The sequence below is a fragment of the Sorex araneus genome, chromosome X (genome assembly GCF_027595985.1).
Source record: "Sorex araneus isolate mSorAra2 chromosome X, mSorAra2.pri, whole genome shotgun sequence".
NCBI classification, from domain to species: Eukaryota; Metazoa; Chordata; class Mammalia; order Eulipotyphla; family Soricidae; genus Sorex; species Sorex araneus.
The window spans coordinates 142,694,883-142,719,303 of record NC_073313.1 but is presented as its reverse complement, the minus strand read 5'-3'; the positions used below and the strand labels follow the sequence as shown (position 1 = coordinate 142,719,303).

Sequence of the window (24,421 nt, the reverse complement as noted above, 5' to 3'; positions counted from 1 at the left end):
TGGATTTTGATCCACCCCTGGCTGCGGTAATTTTGATTACCCCTGGTAATCACCTGGCTTTATCCTGGTTTTGTACTCAGGGATCACTCTTGGCAGGCTTGAGGAATCAGATGAGGTACCAAGGATTGAACCTGGGTCTGCCGCATACAAGGCAAGAGCCTTCCCCACTGTAGTGTCTCTCTGGACTCTCTGTTATCTTAATGAAGGCAGATTTTTAGGGGGTAGCACTGAGTAATTTCTTAGTAATTCCCTATCCGAAAGAGGGGGTGGTAGGTTGAATTTTTGCTCTAAGAATTTGTATGATTTGAAACAAATTGTTCTGATCTTTATGTTTGTAAATCTACCCCCATCCCAACTACTACTTTATATCCTGAAACCACTTGATATAAACCATCTAAATACTCTATCTTCTCTTAAAGTTACTTCAGGTATCATCTCTAATCCCTGTCTTTGAAGAGTAAGTATAACTTTGATTGATTAACTGTAACTCCATTCTTTTGACAGAAATAGAGAAGAAATAGGATCTGGGTAAGTAAAGAGACTGGTTTTAGGTGTACTGAATTTAGATACTAAAGTGAAAACTAGATAGCCATATCTATAAAATGAGGAAATGTACAACTGAAATTTCTGAGGCTGTTGTAGCTAGTGCTAAAAATTCAGGAGCTTTCGTGAATGGCTAGTTTTCTAAGGGAAAACACCACATAGAGATAAGAAGGCAAGGATGGCTAGAGAGGTAATTCAGCAGGTAAGACCCTTGCTTGCCTTACACATGAGCATCTGGGTTTGATCCCCATATGGTCCCCAGTGCCCCTCCAAGGAGTGATCCTTGAGCTCAGAACCAGGAGTAAATTCTGAGCATAGCTGGGTGTGATCCAACCTCCCCCCACCCTAACCCAAGTAAATGACCATGCTTTGAAGTAAGACTTGTTTTGGGTGACCAATCTGACTTTTTATCACTTACAAGATGGAGTGCCATCTAGCACTTCCTAGCCTCACTTTTCTCATGAGTTAATATTTGTATTGCTTACAAATTGTCTTGTTACATTTGATTCTCCAAATAACCCCATGAAGCAGGTATTATTATCCTTATTTTATGTGTTCGTAATACTGGGGACCAAATATGATACCTCTCACTTACCAGGCATGCCTTCTCCTGAGCCACAGTTCTTGCTCTGACCCTATTTTATAAATAAGGAAATGGCTTTGAGAATTTACTTTCCTAAAGTTACTAGAGGTAGTAAAGTTGAGCAGACTTAATTCTGAATATTCCCAGTTCTAGTGCTCTTTCCACTAGAGCACAGAAAAGTGTGGTCCACTGAAATGATGAATAGGGGCTGAGAAAAGATGTTTCTAGGAGAAGAAAATGACACCAGCAGAGTCAATATTTGGAATTGCCAGTGACAAGGGAGGATGATTGAGTGAAGCTTGGAAGACTGTGCATAGGGATTAAATTGGTAATAAAAATGGAAGTAAAAACATTGCTTTGGTAAAGACAGTTATGATTAGCTTCATAAGAACAAGGAATAATGGGAAGCTGCAGAGATTTTTAAGGTGTAAAAGAAAGTTAAAGTTTACAGTGCAGGCCATCTGGTGTGCATGATAGTGGCATGTTCACAGAAGGTGAACACAAGGATAAATAAGCAGGAGAGTAGCAAGGCAAAAATTGGTATGGATTTGTATTTGATCCATTTGTAATGTAAGTGCTTTTGGGCAGTTTGGGAACATAAAAGGAATAGTAAACCGTGCCTAGATTTTGAGAGTGACAAGGATTGGGCATTGCAGGGTGATAGGAATACCTGCATTCTCATGTAATCATTTATCTTAGGGATCCTATAATACTGGTGATGGTCTGGGAGAGTGATTTTCGATCTGCTTATTAGAGCCACTTCATTACTGTGTTGAGGACAAACGGGAACCCTCCCCCGAATTAACCAAGGTGATCTATTTTCTTTTTGGTCTACATGCTGCTGTGCTCAGGGCTTGCTTACTCCTGGCTCTGCACTCAGGGCCACTCCTGACAGGGCTTAGGGGATCAAACCCAGGGATTGAACCTGGGCCAAGTGTGCTACCCACTGTACTATCAAGCCCCAGGCAACGTTAATTTTTATTTCATTTGGATTCCATGCACACCCTCCAAAGAAAAGGTAGTTCTGCTAAGACAAAAGGATTTTTAAAACACCTAAGGGCTAGGGATACAGTTTGTAGAGCACAAATATTACTGGTGCATGATACTAAGTTTGATCCCCGGTACTCTTTCCCCCCACAAACACTGTCAGTTACAGCCTTAATGGTCCCTGGGTACTTCTAGGCTGGGATAACAAGTGATCCCACTATAGTTGAAAATAATTAAATGACACTAACCTAAAAGAACAGGTGTTGGAGAGTCCCAGATGATACGGAACACGTTATAAGCACAAGGATGTAGAGGAGCAAGACTAGAGCAATAGATTCATAGCATGCAGAGAAGTAGAAAGGAAGCACGGGAACATATAGAAGACCAGACGACTAGCCCAGGGGCCGGAGTGAAATGTACAGTGGACTGGGGCACTGTGCTCGGCCAATCGAGATTAGATCCTGGCACCACATATGGTTCCCTGAGCACTTCTAGGAATGATCCCTGAGTGCAGAGCCAGGAGTAAACCCTGAGCCCCACAGGGAGTGGCACCAAAAAAAAAAGAGAATTTACCCTGGATTATGTATATTCTAAGGCCCTCATAATGTTTTCTGACTGGGACAAACAGGAATGAGGGTAGGGAGAGGAGTGCAACCAAAGTTAAATATTCTCAAGTATTAACTCTGACAACATTCATGAGCTAGAAATGGACTCTTCTGAAACATTTTGTTACGATAATGCTGTGGTTATTTGTAATATACTATGTAGACACTTGGTAGGTAAGAAGAGCAGATGGGCCTAAAAGTTTTATAATTAAAAATAGTCCCAAAGAGCCAAGAACATTGCTCCAATAGTAGAGTACATGCCTAACATTTGAAGCCCTGCATTTGGTCACCAGTATTGTATGCCCCGACCCTTCAGCACCACCAAGTATAGCCCTCATGGGCCCCACCAGTGTGGCCCTCATGTGCCAAATGACTGGGTCTGCCCTTTTGGACTAAGCATTGCATGGACTTCTGCTGGGTGTGACTACTACAAAAAATAAAAATAAAAAGCTATTTCCAGAACAGTGAAACTCAGGTTTTCATTGGTCACAGACTTCAATAACTTGTTGAAAAGCACATGGCTTCTCTCCGGCAGAGCAGAATACATAGGAGGAGAATTCTAGGCAAAATTACAGCCGCCCCTGCATTCAAAATATACCCCTGGACCTTAGGTTAAGAACCTCACATGTGCACAGGAGCCCCTGAATCGGAAGGTCTAGAGTAGGGAGTACAGAGAGATCAATATACTTCTCTTGGAAATGTTTTGCCTTGACATCTCAGTTTCCCTCGAACTCTTAAATCCACTAAATCAGGAGGTAGTATCTTCTGTATTTGAAATGCCTCTACACCGTCTGTATTTTATGCCACTATTTCTCACTTGTATTGTGGCAGTATCCTGTTCATTGATTCTCTGCTCCCCTTGCCTCCCATCCACCACTGTCTCCACACCATAGTCAGGGTGGCCCATAATTTATGTTTTTGTCAACGTCACTCTTCAGTTCATGTCTTCTATTCAGAAGCCTCTAGTCACTTTCTCATCTTACTCAAAATATAGTATGTCATGCTTTAGATCTTGGGTCTACACAAAGTCCTTAAAATTATGACCCTGGCTCCCTCACTGACCTTATTTCCTGTCATTTTTTTCTTCACTTATTGATAGTAACACCAGCCTGGGTGTTTTTCAGTCATGTCTGTCAGGCATCCTTCCATCCAAGGAGATTTGTACATGCTTTTCACCTCAAAATCTTTTATTTAGTGACAACTCTCTGATTTCCATGACATTTTTCTCAAATGTAACCTCTTCAGAGATGTCTCTCCTGATTTTTTTATCTATAGTAGCAACCTTATTCTTGCATCATCACCCTGTCCAGTTCCTTTCTTTTTACATCTTCATAGCACAGTTCAACATTTGACTCTCCCTTATTCCTTTTTGTCTGCTTTCTTCCACTAAAATGCAAGCTTCATGAAAGTAAGATTTTTGTTATATATAGTGCTGCGTATGCAGCACCTCAAATTGTTCCTGTCACACAATAGGTACTCAGTAAATATTTATGGGATGACTGATAGATAACACACTGGAATGCATCCTGAGAAAGACATGCAGGGTGATTAGGGAGGGGTCTTTGAAATATATCAGGTTAACATAGAAGATAGAGGGAATGTTTTGCCTTGAACAAAAGAAGTAACCATCTTTCAGGCTGTTCTCATATGGAATTCCTGCATCAGTGGCAGACAGATAACCCTAATATTTTTCGATTCTTTGACACCGTAATTCCCAAGTGGATATGGTTCTGAGCACTCAAGCTAAACAGGGTTGATGTGATCAAATTACTAATGTACTTAGTCCCTACCTTAAGGTGATAGGAAGAACATAGAGGAGGTCAAAAGTAAAACTTAGTATGTTTTTGGGATTCAGAAGTAATTTTTAGACTTTGCTGTACTCTTGAGGGAACTACCTTGGTGCAAGCTGTCATATAGAATATGCTAACTTTGTCATAGTAGAAATTGCTATACTTAGTGCCTGGTCAATTGTCTTGTAAAATGCAACAGTAGCTTTCTTTAGAAGTAATACCTGTTATTTTTAAGTTCATGGGTAATCTTCTGTGGAACAGATACAGAGTAAAGAAGGAGGTGGAAAATAGGCTGTCTGCACTGAAGTCTGCTGTGGAAAGCGGTGAAGCAGATGATCAACGTGTTCGTGAGTTTCATATCCTTCATCTTCGGAGGTGGATTAGTATCAGCTTAGAAGAGATTGAGAGCATTGACCAGGAGATAAGGATCCTGAGAGACAAAGATTCTTTCAAAGAGGTAAGCCCTGTCTCTGCCTAGATAGCTCAAAAAGCTACTGTCAGAGATAGGAATATTCTACAGGAGAGGGATCCAATTAAAATCCTTTCAGGAAGCATGTAGATAGCTCAAAGGTCTGGAGCACATGCCTGACATACATGCAGTCATGAGTATGTTCCCTGGGACTACAGAACCCATTGAGTACCTTTGAATGGTTCCTGATTGCCCACAATACCTCTAGGCCCCATTAATGTCACCTCAGACCCCAACATTAAATTGTCAGACCTACACAGATAAATGTGTATCAGTTACAGGTTAAAAATGACTAGACCAGAAAAAAATCCTTTTAATGCTCCATAAAATGATTTTTTTTTTCTTGTGGGGTGGGAGGATGGGCCACACCTGGCTGTGCTCAGGGCTTCTGGCTTTGCACTAAAGGATCACTCCTGCTTGTAGAGACCAAGACGAGTGTCTTATCTGCTATACTAACTGTCTGGCCTCTGCTTGTTTTTACTAAGATCAATAAGAATGAGGAGGTTTGCTGGATGAGCTTTCTCTTGTTATCTGTAACATCTTTCTAATCACTTATAATTTTGTGGCATGCCACCAGTAAGGGAGACATCTCTGAAGTGGGAATTGGGTTTGACTCTGGAATTTCATGACCGCTGAAGGAGTGAATAAGTAGACAGGCCATTAAAATCTCTACTTGACTAAACAAATGGGGAGCAGATTAGGATTTTCATGGAAAAGAAAGGCATTGGTGATGAGAGAAACAAGTAGAGAAGGTAAAATGAAAGACAGCTTGTGTTTAGGTTTGACTGGGGGTGGGAGATCAGAATTAAACCCTCACATTTACGAGACAAAACAAGGATATCTTCATACACAGAATGTCAGGAGGGCTGCTAAAACATGCTGTGGCATAGCTCAGGCTCTCTTTGAAGATCAGAATCTTGCTTTGGAGCTGTTACTTCAAAAGATCAGTCTCTGTTACAATTATTGACAGAAGATACAATATAAACTGAAGTTGAATTTCTCGGCTAGTCTTTAGCATTTACTTGCAAATCCTCAATAAATTCTACTTCTAATTTGATTCGTACGAATTATCATAGGAGCTTTTGTCTTAAAGTAACATCAACATAATTCCTCATGGGTTTGCCTCCCCCATCTGTGTTTTTTTTTTTGTCTTTTAGATATTGTGTTCACATCAGGTAATGAAATTGACTTTGAAAGTAATAGAACTGTAACCAAGTGAACACCTTTCCTGGGATCATACTTTGAGTGTGTCCCTTATTAGCCAAACCTGTTCTATATGTCTGCCTGCAACACCTTTTTGTGAAAAGTACTAGTCTATACTTCCTCCCTTGCATTTAGGAACTTCTGCTTCTAAAGCATCCACTTTTTGTTTGTTTAAACATATAAACATTTATTTGTCATTGAAAAAACACTAAGCAAATAGGAAAAGGGATTAACTATACACAAGCTGGATTCCCCCCAGCCCATGTCCCCAGGGGTGTATGGTCAGATCTCTACAGTAGGACCACAGGATCCCCGATGGCCTTTCAGTGGCGGCTCTAGCCTGAGTTCCAACAGCATCTCCGCTCGCCCGTGGGGAGCGCCCCGGAGAAAGCACCAGTGCACAAAGGTGGGCGATCCCACTGGGTCCTGGTCAAGCCCGTCCACAGCTGCCCTCACCTGCTCGTAGGTCTCGTGCCCCACCTGGCTGTACCCCTTCAGATGCCCCGTTCACCTGTCCAAGTTGAGGTGGATGTTTCTGACCTCCCCCAGACTCCTTGAGCCTGTCCTGTATGTCTTCCTCGGTGGCTTCCTCGGGGACTCCATTGAGGAAGAAGATACAGCCCTCCACAGAGCTCTGGCCTGGATTGATCGCCACCCCGCTCCCCACTGTTGGCCTCCTCTTTTACCAGCACTTGGGCCCCCTCCAAACCAGGGCCCTTCCGTCTCTCAGCTTCTCCGCGTGTGGTGGCTTTGGTCAGAGCATCCACTTGTAAAACTGTTTACAACCCCAGAGGTTCTGGACAATTAGCACTGAAAGTTAGGCTGAGGAAAGGAACTACAAATTTAGCCGAAGGGACTTTAAATGGAATATGAAATAAAGCATTGGAGTCTCCTTTGGAGATGAGTGTTTTGTTTATCTTTTTCATTGTTTTAGGGGCCCATATAGCAGTATTCTGGGATCATCTTATGCTGTGGATCAACCCAGGGCATCGTAAAACTGAGGAATGCCCTGTCCCATTTGAGTCACATCTCCCCCCCCCCAGGATATTAATTATTTGGGGTTTTGGGACCACACCAAATGGTTCTGAAGCTAGTCCCAACTCTGTGCTTGTCAGTGTTCCTGATGGTGTTAGGGAAACCGTACAGTGCCCAGGATGGGACCAAACAAGGCAGGTGCCTTAGCCCCTGTGTCCACTTGGGCCCCCAGAGTATTTTAAAGTCAAATAAGTTTTACTTTGAGATGTAGAGTTCTAGGAAACATTTCTCTTCCTCTATATCACTTCCTCCTTTTCCTCCCTTTTGAGCCATTTCAGTAGAGCTAAGCAACTGTTACCATTAATATTTTGCTGGTACATATTAGAAACTGTTAAATAGGGAATGAGTATGTTTGTTTTTTTTTTTCATAGTTCTCAGGTTTATATGTCAGTTATACAATATTCAAACACCCATCCCTTCACCAGTGCCCATATTCCACCACCAGAAACCCCAGTATACCCCCCACCCCCACCCCTACCCCCTACTGTATAACTAATGAATTTCACTTCATTTTTTCTTTACCTTGATTACATTCCATAATTCAACACAAAACTCACTATAGTTGTTGGAGTTTCCAACCAAGAGAGACAGACCTACTACATTTGATAATTAGTTTTTCATTGCTGGAAATGGAGAGATATGTAGCCCCACTGCTACAAGTACATAACTCTCTCCCTCTCTCTTTTTTTTCCTTTTTCCTTTTCCCTTTTTTTTTCTTTTTCCCCCTCATCCCCCTTCCTGCGCCTCATAGTATGGTGTACGCCACGCCACGTCGGCCAGCGTGGGGCTTTTGCTTAGTTCACAGTCCAGAGAGGTGGCTGCTACTTTAAAAACCTTCAATATTTCAACAAAAACTTACTGTTATTATTTGGAGTTCCCCCCCCAAGTCAGACCTGTTCAAATGGAACCGTTTCACATTGCTGACAATTATAAATGTTAAGTTTTGGATTTCTGTATGAAGTCCAGGGAAAATTCTGCCAGAAATTACATAGCCCAGCTCACAGTCCCAGTGCATTGCTGTAAGAAGTCTCTGAATTCAAAGTCTTTAGGCGCAGAGTGTCCGATTCGCGCTCAGCGACTCCGATTTTATCTGGGCCGAGGGCGTGCCGGTTACGCCCCCTTCCCATGAGTTCCTGGGAGCCCCAAAAGTAAAAACCGAATACCTGTGGGTTTGGAGTCACAGAAGATGGCGCCTGCCACGTGGGTGCCGCCAGGCCGCTGCTTTCCGTGCAGGAAGACAGGGTGGGGAGGAAAAAAATCCACCCCCGGCAGCACAGAGTTGTAGCCCAGTTCGGTGTCCCAGTGCATCGCTATCGGATGCTGCGCTGGATGCCCAAATGTGTTACATCTCTGGAATCAAAGTCTTTAGGCGCAGAGGGTCCCTGAGTATGTTTTTAATTCACGGCTTTTCAAGCATCTAAAGACCTAAAACCCTGCAGAGTGTGGTGGGCTCAATGGCAAATATTCTTCTGTCAATTTCTTTTTCAGGCATCTACGTCCCATTCATCTCAACAAGACAAGCCTGCAATGAAACCTTTCATTCTCACTCGGAATGTAGCCCAAGCCAAGTATGTAGCAATGAAAAGTGGGTTGCCTTTACATACATTCCTATTTGGGGCCAGGTGGTTGGGCCACACCCAGTGTTTCCCAAGACTTACTGCTGACTCTTTGTATAGGGGTTGCTCTTGGCATTGCTCAGGGAGACCATGTGTGCTGTTAGGATCAAACCCAGATCAGCTGCATGTAAAACAGTCCCTTACCAGCAGTCCTCTCTATCTCTCTGGTCTTAAAACGTCATCCCTATATTTTATATGGGCCACCTCCAAGAATGCTCAACCTGGTGGTACATGCTTGATGTTTTGGTGCCTGGGCCCAGCAATGTTTAAGTGCTCCAGAGGCTTTAGGGCTTCCCTGGTTGCAGACCCCTATTTTTATGGCTGAGTTGCATGAGTACCAGAGTACAGTGTTCATGGATTCATTCACTTCTGGGACCGATTACTTCATCAGAGAATATTTCTATTTTTGTCTTCAGACATTCTTTTCTCTGTAAAAACATTTAAATTTTAATTTTTATTGAATCACTGTGAGATAGACAGTGATTCTATGATATAAGATGTTCATGACTAGGTTTCACTCATACAGTGTTCCAACACCCATCCCTCCACCAGTGTACACTTCCCAGCACCAGTTTCCCTCCCATCAACACCCCACCCACCCAACCCCCAGTCTGCCTCTATGGCAGAGGCTTTTCTTCTCTCTCTCTCTCTCTCTCTCTCTCTCTCTCTCTCTCTCTCGGGAATTGTGGTTTGTAGTAAAGATACTGAAATATTATCAGGAATATCCCTTTACCTACTTTTAATACTCAGTTCTTGTCCAGCGGGATCATTTCCAGCTATTATAGTCATATTATCCCCTTCTCTACTTACCTACCCTCTGCCCCACACACCCTTATGGTTGATACCAACAGTTTTCCTAGTCCCTGTTTTCCTGGCCATGGACATTAGTCTTCATATATATAAAGCACTGTCTTCCCATTGCTCATCGATTTGCTCGAGCGGGCACCTGTAATGTCTCCATTGTGAGACTTGTTGTTACTGGGTCGGCCGTGTGCAAGGCAGATGCCTTACCGCTGTGCTATCACTCCAGTCCCATATATATATATACATATATATATATATCTCCAGTCATTCTAAATCTGTCCCTCTCCTTCTGAGTCATTTCACTCAGCATGATACTTTCTATGTCCATACATTTATAGGCAAATTTTATAACTTCATTTTTCCTAACAGTTGCATAGTATTCCATTGTGTAGATGTGCCATAGTCTCTTTATCCATGCAGTGTCTGTTCTCGGACACTCAGGTTGTTTCCATATCCAGGCTATTATGAATAGTGCTGCAATGAACATAGGAATGCAACTGGTGTTTCTGCTGTGTGCTTTGGGGCCCTGTTATATATTCCCAGACTTGGTATTACTGGGTCAAATGGGAGCTCAATATCTAGTTTTTTTTAAAGAATGGTTATGTTGTTTTCCAAAAAGGCTGGACCAGTCGGCATTCTCACCAACAATGAAGGAGATTCCTTTCTCCCCACATCTGTGCCAGCTTATTTTGTTCTTTTTAATGTGTGCCACTCTCTGTGTTGTGAGATGATATCTCATTGTTGTTTTGCTCTGCATCTCCCTGATGATTAGTGTTCATTAGACATTTTCCTCACTAATATGGGATTAAAATAGGCTCAAGAGAAAATAAAAATAAGTAGAAAGGAAAAAGAAAGGGATGTAAAGAGTAAATGTATACTTTAAAATTATTTCCCATTGGGTTTAGCTGTAATTCTCAGAAGAACGTCTTTGCCTCTCTAGAATTTGTGATTTCTAGAGGTGTTTTAGATGCTTTCCCATAAGGTAACAAGGTTTCCTTCCTCTGTGTAACGTTTTAGACCTGCCAAATGTAAAAAAGCCCTTCTTTAGTGTCATCACTGTCTGGGGGGTAGGTATTGACCTCTTAGATAGGTTATCCTGGACCCATGAAAGCTTTTGACTTGAATATATTGCCCCATGAAAGCTCTTGACTTGAATGTGACATTTTGATGCTGCTTTTTATGTGTCCTCAAAGGAGCTTAAGCAACTCAGTCTCTAGCCAGGTAGAGGAGTATGAAACAGACACAGGTTTTGTCACTGAAGAGAAGAGGGCTTTAAAACGATGCTGGATTTGTTTAGTTTCCTAATTGCAGTGTAATTCTTACAGAGTATTTGGTGCTGGATATCCAAGTTTGGCAACGATGACAGTAAATGAATGGTACGAACAACATCAGAAGTACAACACATTACCAGACCAAGGAATAGCCAAGACATCAGGTATGATGGGTGGAAGGAAATTCTTTACACTTCTACTGGTTCTTTACCCCTAGCATTTAAATTTAGACCAAGTATTATCCTCTAAGAGCAGAAATAGTATGGGCAAATATTCTAATAGTCAGATCTTAGGGAATATTTTATTTATAATAAAAATAAGTAGCAAATGACTTGGGAAGGATGGTGGAGGGGGATTATAGCAGCTTACTTTCCAGATATCACATGTAGAAACAAACTGGGCAGCAATACCAAAAAATTAAGTAGCAGTTCTGCTTCTGGTAATGGCAGAGTAGTTATATCAGGCCAGTCCCTCAAATTGTAAAAATACAAATTAAATAATTGTAGCAAATGTAAACTAAATTGTAACAAATGTAAACTAGACAAAAATATGAAAAACTAAGTAAGTACCTGGGGCCCAGGGAGAGAACACAGGGGTCAGGAGTATGTGCCTTTTATGCACAGGGCTCTAAATTCAACCAGTAGCCCCTCTAGCATGACTCGCATGCAGCCCTAGGGGCTGCTGAGCACTGCTGGACCTGAGCAGCATCACATCATATCACACAACCCTAGCATTGATCCATCTGACCGCATTGGCTAAGTATTTCTAGGAGTGGCCCCCAGACCCCCTAAGCACTTACAGACCCGAAAAACCACCTACCTAAAAGCACTGAAAAACAACCAAATGCTTTCAAAACTGAAGCAGAGGAAACAGCACTTGGACCTTCTTGAGGGCAGGGATTTTGGCTTACTATATTCTTGATGCCCAGCTTGGGTAATTAGAACAGAGTGGTGCTTTGTGGTGTAGAAGAAAACAGTAGAGAAGCAGATTGGCAGAATCTGATACAGCAGAAAAAAATGTAAGCAGACTGGAGCCAAATCACAGTTTAATAGATAGGATGATAGGTAGCCACTCTGAGCCTGTTACTTAATCTTATTTTTTAAGCTCATTTGATCGTTTTTTGAACGGCATGAAGCAATTGTTAAAACATTATGGTGAATCCTGATGTAAACTATGAACTTTGTGATAATTTTATGTTCAATGTAGGTTCATTGATTGTACCAAATGTACCATTTTGGTGTAGGATGTTGATAGCTTAAAAGGCTGTGTTAGGGATTTGAAGGGAGGGTATATGGGAACATTGTAGTTTTCAGTTTTACTGTGAATCTAAAACTTCTACAAAAACAAAGATTTTTTAATTGATATATTTATATATTTTTTTGCTTTTTTGGGGTCACACCCGGTGATGCACAGGACTTACTCCTGGTTCTGCACTCAGGAATTACTCCTGGCGGTGATCAGGGGACCATATGGGATGCTGGGATTCGAACCCAGGTCGGCTGCATGCAAGGCAAACGCCCTACCCACTGTGCTATCACTCCAGCCCCTTTTAATTGATATTAAGAGTAAAATTTAGGACATCAGTACAGAAAGGAAAAGAAAAAGGGTAAGAAAGACAGTAGGGTAAGGGAGATCAGACTAGAAGTGACACAGGGACACTGCTGAAGGTTCATGGACACTTAGCAGATGGTAGAGTGCTACAAATTTGTACATAGATACCATAAACTTTAACATCTTGTAACAACCTGATTTTTGTACATCAATACTATAAACTATTAACACTATTGTGATAGACTAATTTTTGTACATAGATGCCATAAACTTTGACCACTATTGTATTAGCCTAATTTGTGTACATAGAAACCATACACACTGAACTATTATAACACCCAATGCACAATTTTTGTGCATCAGTATGATAAACTTTTAACATATTGTAACGGCCTAAGTTTTATACACTGACACTATAAACTTTATTGTTTTTAATTTATTTTTTAATTGAATCACCGTGAGATACAGTTATAAGCTTTCATGATCTCTTTCAGTCATACAGTGTTCCACTATTCATCCCTCCACCAGTGTAACATTTCCCACCACTAATATCCTCCATATCCTTCCTGCCACCCCTGCCCCAGCCTGCAAACTTTAACACTATTGTATCAGATTAAACTAGAATAAAATGAGTTAATACAGTGTGGTAATTTGATACATTGATAGCTAAGCTTTGAGATTATTGTAACAACCTAAACTAATAATAATAAAAGGAATGAATAATAAAACAGTGAGCAAATAGGATTAACAATACTCCAGCAAAATAAAGACTGTTACCTTAAATATAAAAGGAATAAATCTTCAAATGAAAATTCAGGGCTAGAAAGATAGTACAGCTGGTAGGGTGCTTGTCAGGTTTAACCACTGGCTCTACATATGATCCCCTTGAACATTGCTAAAAAGAATCCCTGAACACAGAGCCAGGAGTAAACCCTGAGCAGCTCCAGGTTTGGCAAAAGAGGAAAAAAATCAAATTGATTATCAGATTTAACTATATGCTACCTACAAGATTTACATTTTTAATATGAAGGCACAAACTGGTTGAAAATAAAAGGGTCAGTAAACATAAGGAAATTAATGACTGTAGTAATAAAAATTAGATACGAAGACAAAACTTATTTCTAGGTATGAAAAGATTATTTCACATGGATAAAAAATAAATTTCCAAGGAAGGCAGCAATTATAAATGTGTTTGTGTTTAACAACAAACTTCAAGTTACATGTAGAACAATTAGATGGGGAAACGCAAATCTATAATCATAATTAGAAATTTTGATACTTCTCTATAAATAATTGATAAAAATGAGGGAGAAAATTGGTAAGGACATTGGCCTAGACACTAGCAGCCACCTAATCAATTTGACATTTACACAGTATACCAAATAGCTGCAAAATACACCTTTTTTACATATGAATAGTATGTTTACAAAGATAGACCATATATGGGCCATCAAATAAGTGTCATCAAAATTTTACATATTGAAATCAAACTGATTATATTCTCTGATCACAGTAGAAATAAGTAAGCAATCAGTAACAGCATAACTCAAATCCCCTAATATTTTAAAACTTGATTAAACAATATACTTTTGGGCAACCAGTAGGTCAAAGAAAAATCACAGGAAAAGCTAGAAAAAAATAGACTGAATGTAATGAATGTGCATCAAAATTTGTGAGATACAACTAAAGTATTGAAAAGGAACTGTAGTACTTGCAATACTTATATTAGAAAAAAATGACATTTTCTACCTAAGGTTCTATATGAAATTTTGACCAGAGATGTGGTTCAAGTGGTAAATCACCTGCTTTATATTTATAATGCCCTATGTTCAATTCCCCATACTGTACAGCCCCTAAGCACTGCCAAGAATAACCCTCAAGCACCAATAGATATGGCCTCAAAAAACAAAACGGGGCTGGTGAGATAATGCAGCAAGTAGGGCACTTGCCTTGCACTTGGTGGACCCAGGTTTGATTCCCAGCACCACATATGATCCACTAATACCCACGAGGAGTGATCCTGAACGCCTTTGGGGATCCTGGCCCCCAGAGACAAAACCCCAAAATGCCACAGTTATCATTAATATACTTATAAAATAGAAAAACCTATATAAACCTTATAAAAACCTCCAAAGTAAAGGATAACTAAAGAGATAGCTAAAAGGACTGACTACATGCTTTAAATGCAGCCCCTCCCAAAGCACTACCAGGTCTAACCAAAATTCCCCCTCAGAGCATTGGTTTTGGTGAATTTGGTGAAGGGATCAAAAAGATGGCTTAATGGCTGGAGCACATGCTTTACTTGTGGGAGCTCCAGGTTTGTCCCTTGAGCACTGCTGAGCTGTCTCTCAAGCACCACCAGCTAGGGGCTGGAGCGATAGCACGGTGGGCAGGGTGTTTGCCTTGCACTCGGTCAACCCAGGTTTGATTCCCATCATCCAATATGGTCCCTGAGCACCGCCAGGAGTAATTCCTGAGTGCAGAGCCAGGAGTAACCCCTGTGCATCACCGGGTGTGACCCAAAAAGTGGTGGGGGGAAAGAACTATCCGTTATGTCCCCCAAACAATAAAAACAAACAAGATAAAGCCAAGGTAAATAGAAGAAAGATAATCACTAAGACAGAGAACCTAGGGTGTGGTAGTTAGTGGTACAGATTCACTGAAGTGGAACATATGTATATATCCCAGATCAATTTTCTTCCTTAGAGGAAGTGTTAACAAAAACTTGTACAAGAATTTTCATAGGGCCTAGAGATAGTCCAGCAGGTAGGGCTCCTGCCTTGCACACAGCCAACCTCAGTTTGATCCCCGGCATCCCATATGGTCGCCAAAACACTGCCAGAAGTAATTCCTGAATGCAGAGCCAGGAGTAACCACTCAGTATTCCCGGTGTGACCCAGAAACAAACACAAAACAATTTCATAGCAGCATAAATTATAATACCCCAAACTTGATGCTACTAAAGTGTTTGTATTTAATAGGTTGGAAAACTGAATTCTGGTATATTCACACATGAAATAATCTTTGGCAATAATATCAAACTAATTCTAGTTCTTATTTGTAGAGTGAGAATATAGCTTTTAATTCTACAAAGGTAATTAATATTGAAGGGGCTGGAGAGACAATACAGTGGATAGGGCATTGGACTTGCACCCAGCCATCCCAGGTCCAATCCCCAGCGTACCATATGGTACCCTTAGCACCACTTGGAGTGATCCCTGAGTGTAGAGCCAGGAATATTCCCTGAGTACTACTGGATATGACCCATTCCCCCCAAAAATAAAATTAAGAGTGAAAAAGGCCAGACACAAAAGTATGTATGATTTATATGATTCCATTCATGTAAAGTTCAAAATCCGGTGAAACTTACATATACTGGTTAAAAAGCACTATGGTGGAGTTACAGAGACAGCTCAGTGGGCTGGGGCACATGCTTTGCTTCAATATCTGCCACTGCTGGTATGCCCAAGCACTGAGTATCAGCCGAAGATAACTCCTGAGCAGTGCTCAGTGTGGCCCAAAAAATCAAAATAAAGGGGAAAAAAACAGTATGGTGTTTGCCGTGAGTGGAGAATTGTGAATGGAATTGGATTCAAGTAGGACTCTTGACGAGTTAGTGTTCTGGATTTTATCTCTGTACTGATTGCATGGATGTGTTCAGATTTAAAAATTCAATGAGCTGTATTTCTGTATTTTCTGTAGCACTGTAGCACTGAGTCCCATTGTTCATCCATTTGCTCGAGCGGGCACCAATAATATCTCCATTGTGAGACTTGTTGTTACAGTTTTTGGTATATCAAATACGCCCCGGGTAGCTTGCCAGGCTCTGCCCCACAGGCACGATACTCTCAGTAGCTTGCCGGGCTCTCCGAGAGGGATGGAGGAATTGAACGAGGGTCGGCCGCGTGGAGGCAAATGCCCTCCCGCTGTGCTAGTGCTCCAGTCTGTCTGTAGTTTTGTGTTGTATGAGAGGAGAGAAGGTTAGCACTCCCCTTGACAAGGGTGAGAGAGGCTTCGGCCTGCAACACACATACAGTTAAGGCACTGCCACCTACTTCTGTATTTTCTACATCTAATAAATAAAGACCAAAAATGAATGTCATGGATAATAAGCACTGAGCACATAGGTCAGTATGCCTCAAAATAAATACTTACAGGCCCAGAGGGATAGAGCAGTGGCACACACCAGCCTTACAGATGTAGGGTCACCAGTTCAAATTCCCAGTGTGACCACATACATAGGGCACAATTCTGGCAGCACAGCAGCACTGCTGTCTGTGATCCTTAACACCACAAGCACTTTCTGATTGCACCACAGCCAGGTTTCTGTAAACACCACAAATGTATGTGACCACTGGTGAGTACTGCAGCCAAAAGATGTAGGAGCAACATGGCCAGAAGGGTGATCCCTGGTGCATAAATGTGCAAGCACTGTAACCAGTAGAGTGCAAGCCTCAGCATCACAGCCAAGTGAGCAATCATCCAAGCCTGATGTGCACCCTAGCAAATGCTATAACTAAATGTGTGATCACCCCACCAAAGTTTTTGTACAGACCTTTATTGATCAGCAACAAGAGAGCGAGAGACTGGGGTAGAGAATACATAAGTAGAATAAAGTAGAATCCATGCCCTTAAAAATAAATTTAAAAAATCATAGTAGAGCAAGCCACTCTTAACTGCAAAGTTAACAGTTGAGGGTGTCGAAGAGTGCTTGCCTTGCACATGGCCAACCTACATTCAATCCCCAGCACCCTACATGGTCCCCAAAGCCCACCAGGAGCGATTCTTGAGCACACAGCCAAGAGTAAGCCCTGCGTACTGCCAGGTGTGGTCCCCAGAACCAAAATTAAGATAAAGAATTAATTAGCAACTGTATAAGAGGAGTTGCTAGACATCTGAAGGATCTGACAAAGAGAATTCCAAAACAGCTAATAGATATTTAATAAAGAGTGTCAGTCTAGTGCCCAGCCTTTAAACTGTGGGTTGTGAGCCGATAGCACCAGGACGCCCCAGAGGGAGCAGGTACAGTCTCCCTGCCTTCTCCAGATGGAATCCTGGAGACCAGGAGCTTCTACAAGCCTGACTCCGGTATGTGGGTATCAGGACTATTCCTCCGAACCGCATAGTGGCACTGGAACCAGGCGGTGCCATCTCAGTCCCCGGTCCACCTCTGAAGCCGGAAATCACGCCTTCAACCCGCCCCCGGCACCATCTTGTCGCACACAGCAGTTAAGAGTCCCAGCGGGCACCACACCACTGGAGAATTCTCTGGGCCTCATACTGAGGCAGTATCACCGGGATGCCCCAGATGGAGCAGGTGCAGTCTCCTCGCCTTCTCCAGATGGCATCCCGGGGACCTTGAGCTTCTGCAAGCATGGCTCCAGTATGTGAATATCGGGACTATTCCTCCGAAGCACACAGCTGCTTTCCTGATATGCAAAGTGAGCAATGGAAAATAAACGGTCTAGCATCTGCCCCTGAAAGGCAGGCTTGAATGGTGGTGGGGATATCCGAGCAAAATATAATGCCCCAAACTAGAGAGAGAGTATGTGAGCAATTGTCTGCCGTAGAGGCAGGCCAAGCACTGGGATGGAAGTGGAGGGGATAATTTGGATATTGGTGGTGGAAAGTTTGCACTGGTAGAGGGATGGGTGGTCCATCATTGTATAGCTGAATATCAAACATGAAAACTTTGTAACTGTATCTCACGATGGCTCAATAAAAAATTTAAAAATAATAAAATAAAATAAATAAAATAAATAAAAATAAACTGTGGGTTGTGGGGCTGGAGCGATAGTACAGCAGGTAGGACATTTTTCCTGGCACACGGCCCACCTGAGTTTGATGCCCAGCATCCCATATGGTCCCCCGAGCATGGCCAGGAGTAATTCCTGAGTGCAGAGCCAGGAGTAACCCTTGAGCATCACCAGGTGTGGCCCAAAAAGAAAATAAAAAAGAAGTAAATTGTGGGTTGCAACCCCATATGGAGTCATGTAACTGAATGTGGGTGATGCAAAAAAAACACAAAAGTTTGAAAATAGAGGCTGGAAAGATAATACAGTGGATAGGTACTTGCTTTACACATGACTGACCTGGATTCAATACCCGACATTGCATATGGTCCCCAAAGCACCAGCAAGGTAATTCCTGAGTGCAGACCCAGGAGGTACTCCCAAGCATCATAGGCTTGACCCCAAAACAAAGTTTGAAAATAAATTTCTTGGTCATTTATTATCAAATGTTTAATTTGTGTACTTATTTTATAAGCCTATATACCCAGGGTTATGTAAAAATTTAAGGGATAAAGACATGGTACAGTGGATAAGGAGTTTGTCTTGTGTACTACTGATCCCTGGCATCCCATATGGTCTCACAGTGCCCACCAACAGTGATCCCTAGTCCACGGCCTTGTGCACCACTAGGTATGGTCTGAAAACTAAAATACAAAAGAAAATTTAGAACATTTAGGAGAGGCCATGAGTAGAAACAGTGTAAGATGCGATGGTCCAGTATAAGAAGAGTGGTTGAAATGGGAGTTTTGCCCTAAGTGGAGTAAAAGGTGTCTATGGTCAGAGATTCTGAAATGACTATACCAGTCTAGTCCTTAATGAACTGGAGAAACTCTGCCTTCTAGGATACGGCCCCACACTAAAATTGTGAGACAGGGCTGAGAGATAGTACAGTGGATAGAGTGCTTGACTTGTTTGTGTCTGACCCAGCTTCTATTGCCAGCATCCCACAGTATCCCCTGAGCATCGCCAGGAGTCCCTTGAGCATAGAGTCAGGAATAAGCCCTGAATACCACCAGGTGTGGCCCAAGAAACAAAAAATTAAAAATTAAACTTTTGGGAAACCTTCTACACACAAAAATGAAAAAAAGATGATGGTGGTGATTATATATCTCTGAATATATTAAAATTTTCTAAAGTCCAGACTTTAAATTGGTGACATTTTGATATATGAATTGTATCTCAAAGTTTAAAAAATAAATGAACAGAAAATTATCTAGATCAAATCCTGCATAAAATTACTATGTAAGAGAGGGATATAAAATACGGGAAAATAATATGAAGCAGGATTAGAAAAAGTTCAGATATGTGAGCTTTTAAATTTTTTTAATTTATGATATAAATTTACCCAACAAATTCGATAAATTTGTTTTTGGTTTTGGGGCCACACCTGCCAGTGCTTAGGAGCTATTTCTGACTCTGCACTAAAGAATCACTCCTGGCAGTGCTCAGGAGACCATATGGGGTGCTGGAGATTAAACTTGGTCACTGTAGTCCAAATTGGATACATTTAGAAAAAAAGAATATTTGTTGTTTTGGGGTTGGTGGTGCTTGGGAGTCATTCCCAGCAGTACTTGAAAGACCGTGTAGTGCCAGGGATTGAACCCAGCGCTCCTGAATGCAAAGCATGTGCTCCAGCCCTTTGAACATCTCCCTGGCCCAAGAATAAAGAATTTTGTTTGTTTGGGGGCCACACCCAGTTGTGTCTTTGGGCTTACTCCTGCCCTACATTCAGGGTTCACGTCTGTCAGGCTTCTGGTACCATATGGAGTGCCAAAGGATCGAATCCAGGTAGGGCACACGTAAGGCAACAGACATACTCACTGTACTATCTGTCCAGCACCAAGAAGAAAGAATCTTTTCAGATATATCAACTTACTATAAGAATGCAAGAGAGGGTTAACACAACAAAAATACATTACTGAGGTTAAAAGGAATTTTTTTAAATCTAAAAGATAAGTAAATAGGATATCAGAAGAAGTGGCAAATATTACAGACAAAAAAGACGTTGTGGGTATAAGATTGAGTAAGGAAACCAAATTCTAAAAGCTGTACTGTAAAAAAAAAAAACATTGGGTTTGAAAAACGACACCGTGTACCTGAGAATTTTTACCCAGAATGGCCAACAATATGCACTCTTGTACAATTACTAAACATTAGAGAAAATGATTAGTTTGGACATTTTCAGGGAAAATGGGTAATTTATAGAGAAAAAATTGGAGCACCCTTGGAGTTTTTTATATTAACACTCTATGCCAGAAGAAATTGAAATAACAAGTTTTTTATATACTCAGAGGGAAACATAGGAGCCAAGTGCATTGTATTTGGTCAAGCTGACTTTTAAAAATCTAGAGTGCAGGCATTATCATCACACAAGGACTCAGGAAATGCTGTTCCTGTGATCTTATCCTGATGAAATGAGCTAGAAAATAAGCTTCAGACATCTAGTATTATGAGACATTGACAGAAGGACTATTGCTGAGCATTAAATATATAATTACTTTAAAAACTTAAAGTTTGGGGGCCAGAATGATAATGTAGTGATAGGGTGCTTGCCTTGCATGTAGCCACCCACGTTTGATCCCAGACACCCCATATGGTTCCCTAAGCCAGTCAGGAGTGACCCCTGAGCTCAGAGAGAGAAGTAAGCCCTGAGTACCACCATTTGTGGCCCATAAACCAAAAAGAAAGAGAAAGAAAAACTAAGAGTTCAAAGATGTTCAGAGTTTAGATATGTAATGCCTGTATGTTCACTGCTTAAATAATGCAACATAAATTTAAAAGTGGAGAAGTAGTGAAAGCAAGTGCAAATAAATAAGCAGTGCTCAGTAACAATTGTTGACAATATTAATGTTATTCCAACAGTATGTGATAGGAGATAAGTAATTTTGAGATACTCAGATCCTATTACCCTCTTTCTTTGAGAACTAAATAAGGTCACATTAAAGATTTTAAGCAGTCCTATAATCCTAAGCATGAACTTCTAAAACTTAAGATATAAATACACATACACATCTTTTATTCACCAAACAAGGTTGAACAATAATGATCAGCTCAGGAGCAGTGAGTACACCGAGTATTCCAAACCATTTCTTAAAATATAGTTAAAAATATGGCGAATTGTTTTTTAAAGACGTTGAATGAAGTAAGTAACCATGGGGCAGGGAGCTTTGGACTCCTGTGGTGGGATACCTATATTTATCTAAATCACATTTAACACTGCTGAAATCATGGAACCCAAACTACAATTATTAAAATAAAAAAATCTATCGAGGAGTCAAGTTGGGGTGGGAGGGAACCTAGGGTCAGTGGTGAAGGGGAATCTCTTAGAGGTGGGATTGTTGTATGCCTGTTGTAGGCCAATTCAGGTTTGATTCCCGACAGCACATAATTCTTGAGCACAGCTGGTATGGCCCCCAAACCAAAAATAAAACCCGTTTAACAGGCCGGGGAGATTTTTCATGGATTAAGGAGCATGCCTTAAATGTGCCCAACCTCAATTTGATTCGTAGCACCATGCAGGCCCCTGCCTCAGGGTATGTAGATCTAGAGACCCCCCTAAGCACACCTTGTGATCCACAGTGCCATATCCTTGAGCCCTTGCATTGAAACTTCCAGCCCGGTTGCCCAGGTATTGCTCGAACTGGCTCCTTGGCCCACTGAGCACAGCTTGGGAGGCTCCCCACACACATACAAAAAAACCCCTAATAAATCCTGGGTAGTTACTACTATAAATTCCAAGTATAGTATTTACATTTGGGGGAGTTGTGAGTTGGAAGAGACTCATGGAAAAGCTTTGGGGATGGGTACAGAAGAGCTATTTCTCAAACCCATGGAGCCTATAAAGATAGAACATCCTTATGAAAAAACGTATATGTATGTATGTGTATGTATATATAAATGTTGTATGGGTACTTTCTGATGTCTTAGTAGTAAAGGGATTTCTTTTTTTAGTTTATTTTTTTAATTTATTCTTTTATTGAATCACCATGTGGAAAGTTACAAAGCTTTCCGGTTTAAGTCTCAGTTATACAATGCTCGAACACCCATCCCTTCAGTGCACATATTCCACCACCAAGAATCACAGTATACCTTCCCCCCTCCCCCCACCTCCCCAGCCCCCCACCCCGCATGTGTAACTGGTAAATTTCACTTTACTTTCACTTTAATTTGATTACATTCAATATTTCAACAAAAAACTCACTATTATTGATTTGGAGTTTCTCCCCCCTAAAGTCGACCTGCTGAAAAGAAAGTGCAGCCTCTCGACCTCATATCTCTTCATTCTCAGCAATGTAAAGGGCTTTTTTAAAAGAAAACACAGGATTGTTTTAAACTGTTAGATCAGGCCTCCATGTATTTCGCTCCATACCATAGCAATGAGAAATTTTACTACTCATGGGAAAGCTCAGGGTAGCCGAGAAATACTCTATTTCCTCGCCAAAAAAAATGTGAAATAGAGATGTAGCAGTTGGTTTTATTTGGAGTGTATAATGTATGACCTCAGACCATATACCAATGCAATTGATATTCTTTTGCAGTATATCTAACAACTATGTTGTTTCCAGTCTCATATACACACACTAACTTAACTATAATAAAGGGAAGTGGATGGAAGAAGAAAACTTGCCTGTAATCCCAGCCCCTGTCATATTGCAGCATATAAAAATCTTATGTTTTACTAAAATTTTTTTCACTTTATTATTTTTTTGGTTGGTTGGAATTTTCATAGGGGGGTAGAATAAGAGAGCAATATTGGCCATTTGAGCTGGAATTCTTTCTCAAACAAAAATTCTGATGGGCATCTTTTTGGATTTCCCTTTTTATAAAAACATTCAGAATACCCTTCCTTGCTATTATTTAGCATGCCATCTCTTTCTCGTTTATTGGTTTCTTTTTGGGTTTGGGTCTCACCCAATGGTGCTCAGGACTTACTCCTGACTCTGAGCTCAGAGGTCAAGAATCACTACTGGCAGGCTTGGCGGAAATATGGAGTGCTGGGAATTAAACTTGGGTTAGCTGCACGCAAGGCAAGCACACCACCTGTTGTACTGTCTCTCTGGCCCCTAACACGCTATTTCTTAAGTAATCACTGTCACTGTCATTCCGTTGCTCATCGATTTGTTCGAGCAGGCACCAGTAATGTCTCTCAATTGCGAGACTTATTTGTTACTATTTTTGGCACATCCAATACGCCACGGGTAGCTTGCCAGGCTCTGCCATGTGGGCGCGATACTCTCGGTAGCTTGCCGGGCTCTCCGAGAGGGGCAGAGGAATCAAACACAGGTCGGCCGCATGAAAGGCGAACGCCCTACCCGCTGTGCTATTGCTCCAGCCCTCTTAAGTAATATCATTACTTTCCCCCTTTCGGCTGTGGCCTGGGTACACAGTTCTCTCTTCCTTATTCTCACTTTATGTTGTGTTCAGAGTAGAGCTCAGCAGTCGCGCGATTTCTCACTCCTGCTTCCTCATCTTTCTCCCTTAGCCGAATTTAGAAGAGCACCTGAGGAACAAGAAGATCAGGAGGAAACGGAGGAGAAGGACGATGAGCAGACACTTCGCCGATCTCGGGAGTGGGATGACTGGAAGGACACCCATCCTAGGGGCTATGGCAACCGGCAAAACATGGGTTAGTCTTCTCGCAAGATGGGTATTCAGGGGCACACATCACCCCAGCAAAGAACACTTTGCAGTCTTCCCCACCCCAGACTTCTGCTTCATCTGTGTACAGCAGAGGCAAAGAGACTCTTGCTCTCTGTTCAATAAAGTGTCAAATGATCATGTGTTTATACCCTTGGTGATGAGCCTATATTCTCGTCACGGCTCTGCCATCCTCATCATGTTATGTTCTGATTTCTTAAAAGAGCCTCACGAAATGGCTCTGTGTAATCGATGACTGTATGAATTTCCTTTGAAAATAAAAGTCCCTTCTGTTATATAAGCCTCCATAAGAATATAGTTATCTGCTTTTGTTTTGGGACGAATCAGCTGTAGGACCCTGGGTTTATGGAGAGATTCAGATCATCATTGTTTGATCTGGGCAATGCATTTCTCAACATCTGAACTTCTGGAAAGCAGATTAGCTGAAGCTCGCTTTCTCCCTTCCTTCCTTGGCACTGTGAAATAAACCAACATTCTCTTTTACAAGTGAGCATCAGAGAAGTAATCCCTGCCA

General features: G+C 41.5%; 1 protein-coding gene and 1 pseudogene across 1 annotated transcript in view; both read left to right on the top strand.

Annotated features, from left to right (window-relative positions):
• The window catches only part of IGBP1 (immunoglobulin binding protein 1), a 29,721-nt gene extending 5,679 nt beyond the window's left edge, over nucleotides 1–24,042 (top strand). The window contains exons 3-6 of the mRNA XM_055123004.1: nucleotides 4,770–4,965; nucleotides 8,704–8,783; nucleotides 10,961–11,070; nucleotides 23,732–24,042. Of these exons, the coding sequence (XP_054978979.1) occupies nucleotides 4,770–4,965; nucleotides 8,704–8,783; nucleotides 10,961–11,070; nucleotides 23,732–23,880 (535 nt within the window). The 3' untranslated portion in view covers nucleotides 23,881–24,042. The remainder of the gene's footprint in view (nucleotides 1–4,769; nucleotides 4,966–8,703; nucleotides 8,784–10,960; nucleotides 11,071–23,731) is intronic.
• On the top strand, nucleotides 16,416–16,523 carry LOC129400207 (U6atac minor spliceosomal RNA; annotated as a pseudogene).
• Nucleotides 24,043–24,421: the final 379 nt, after the last annotated feature.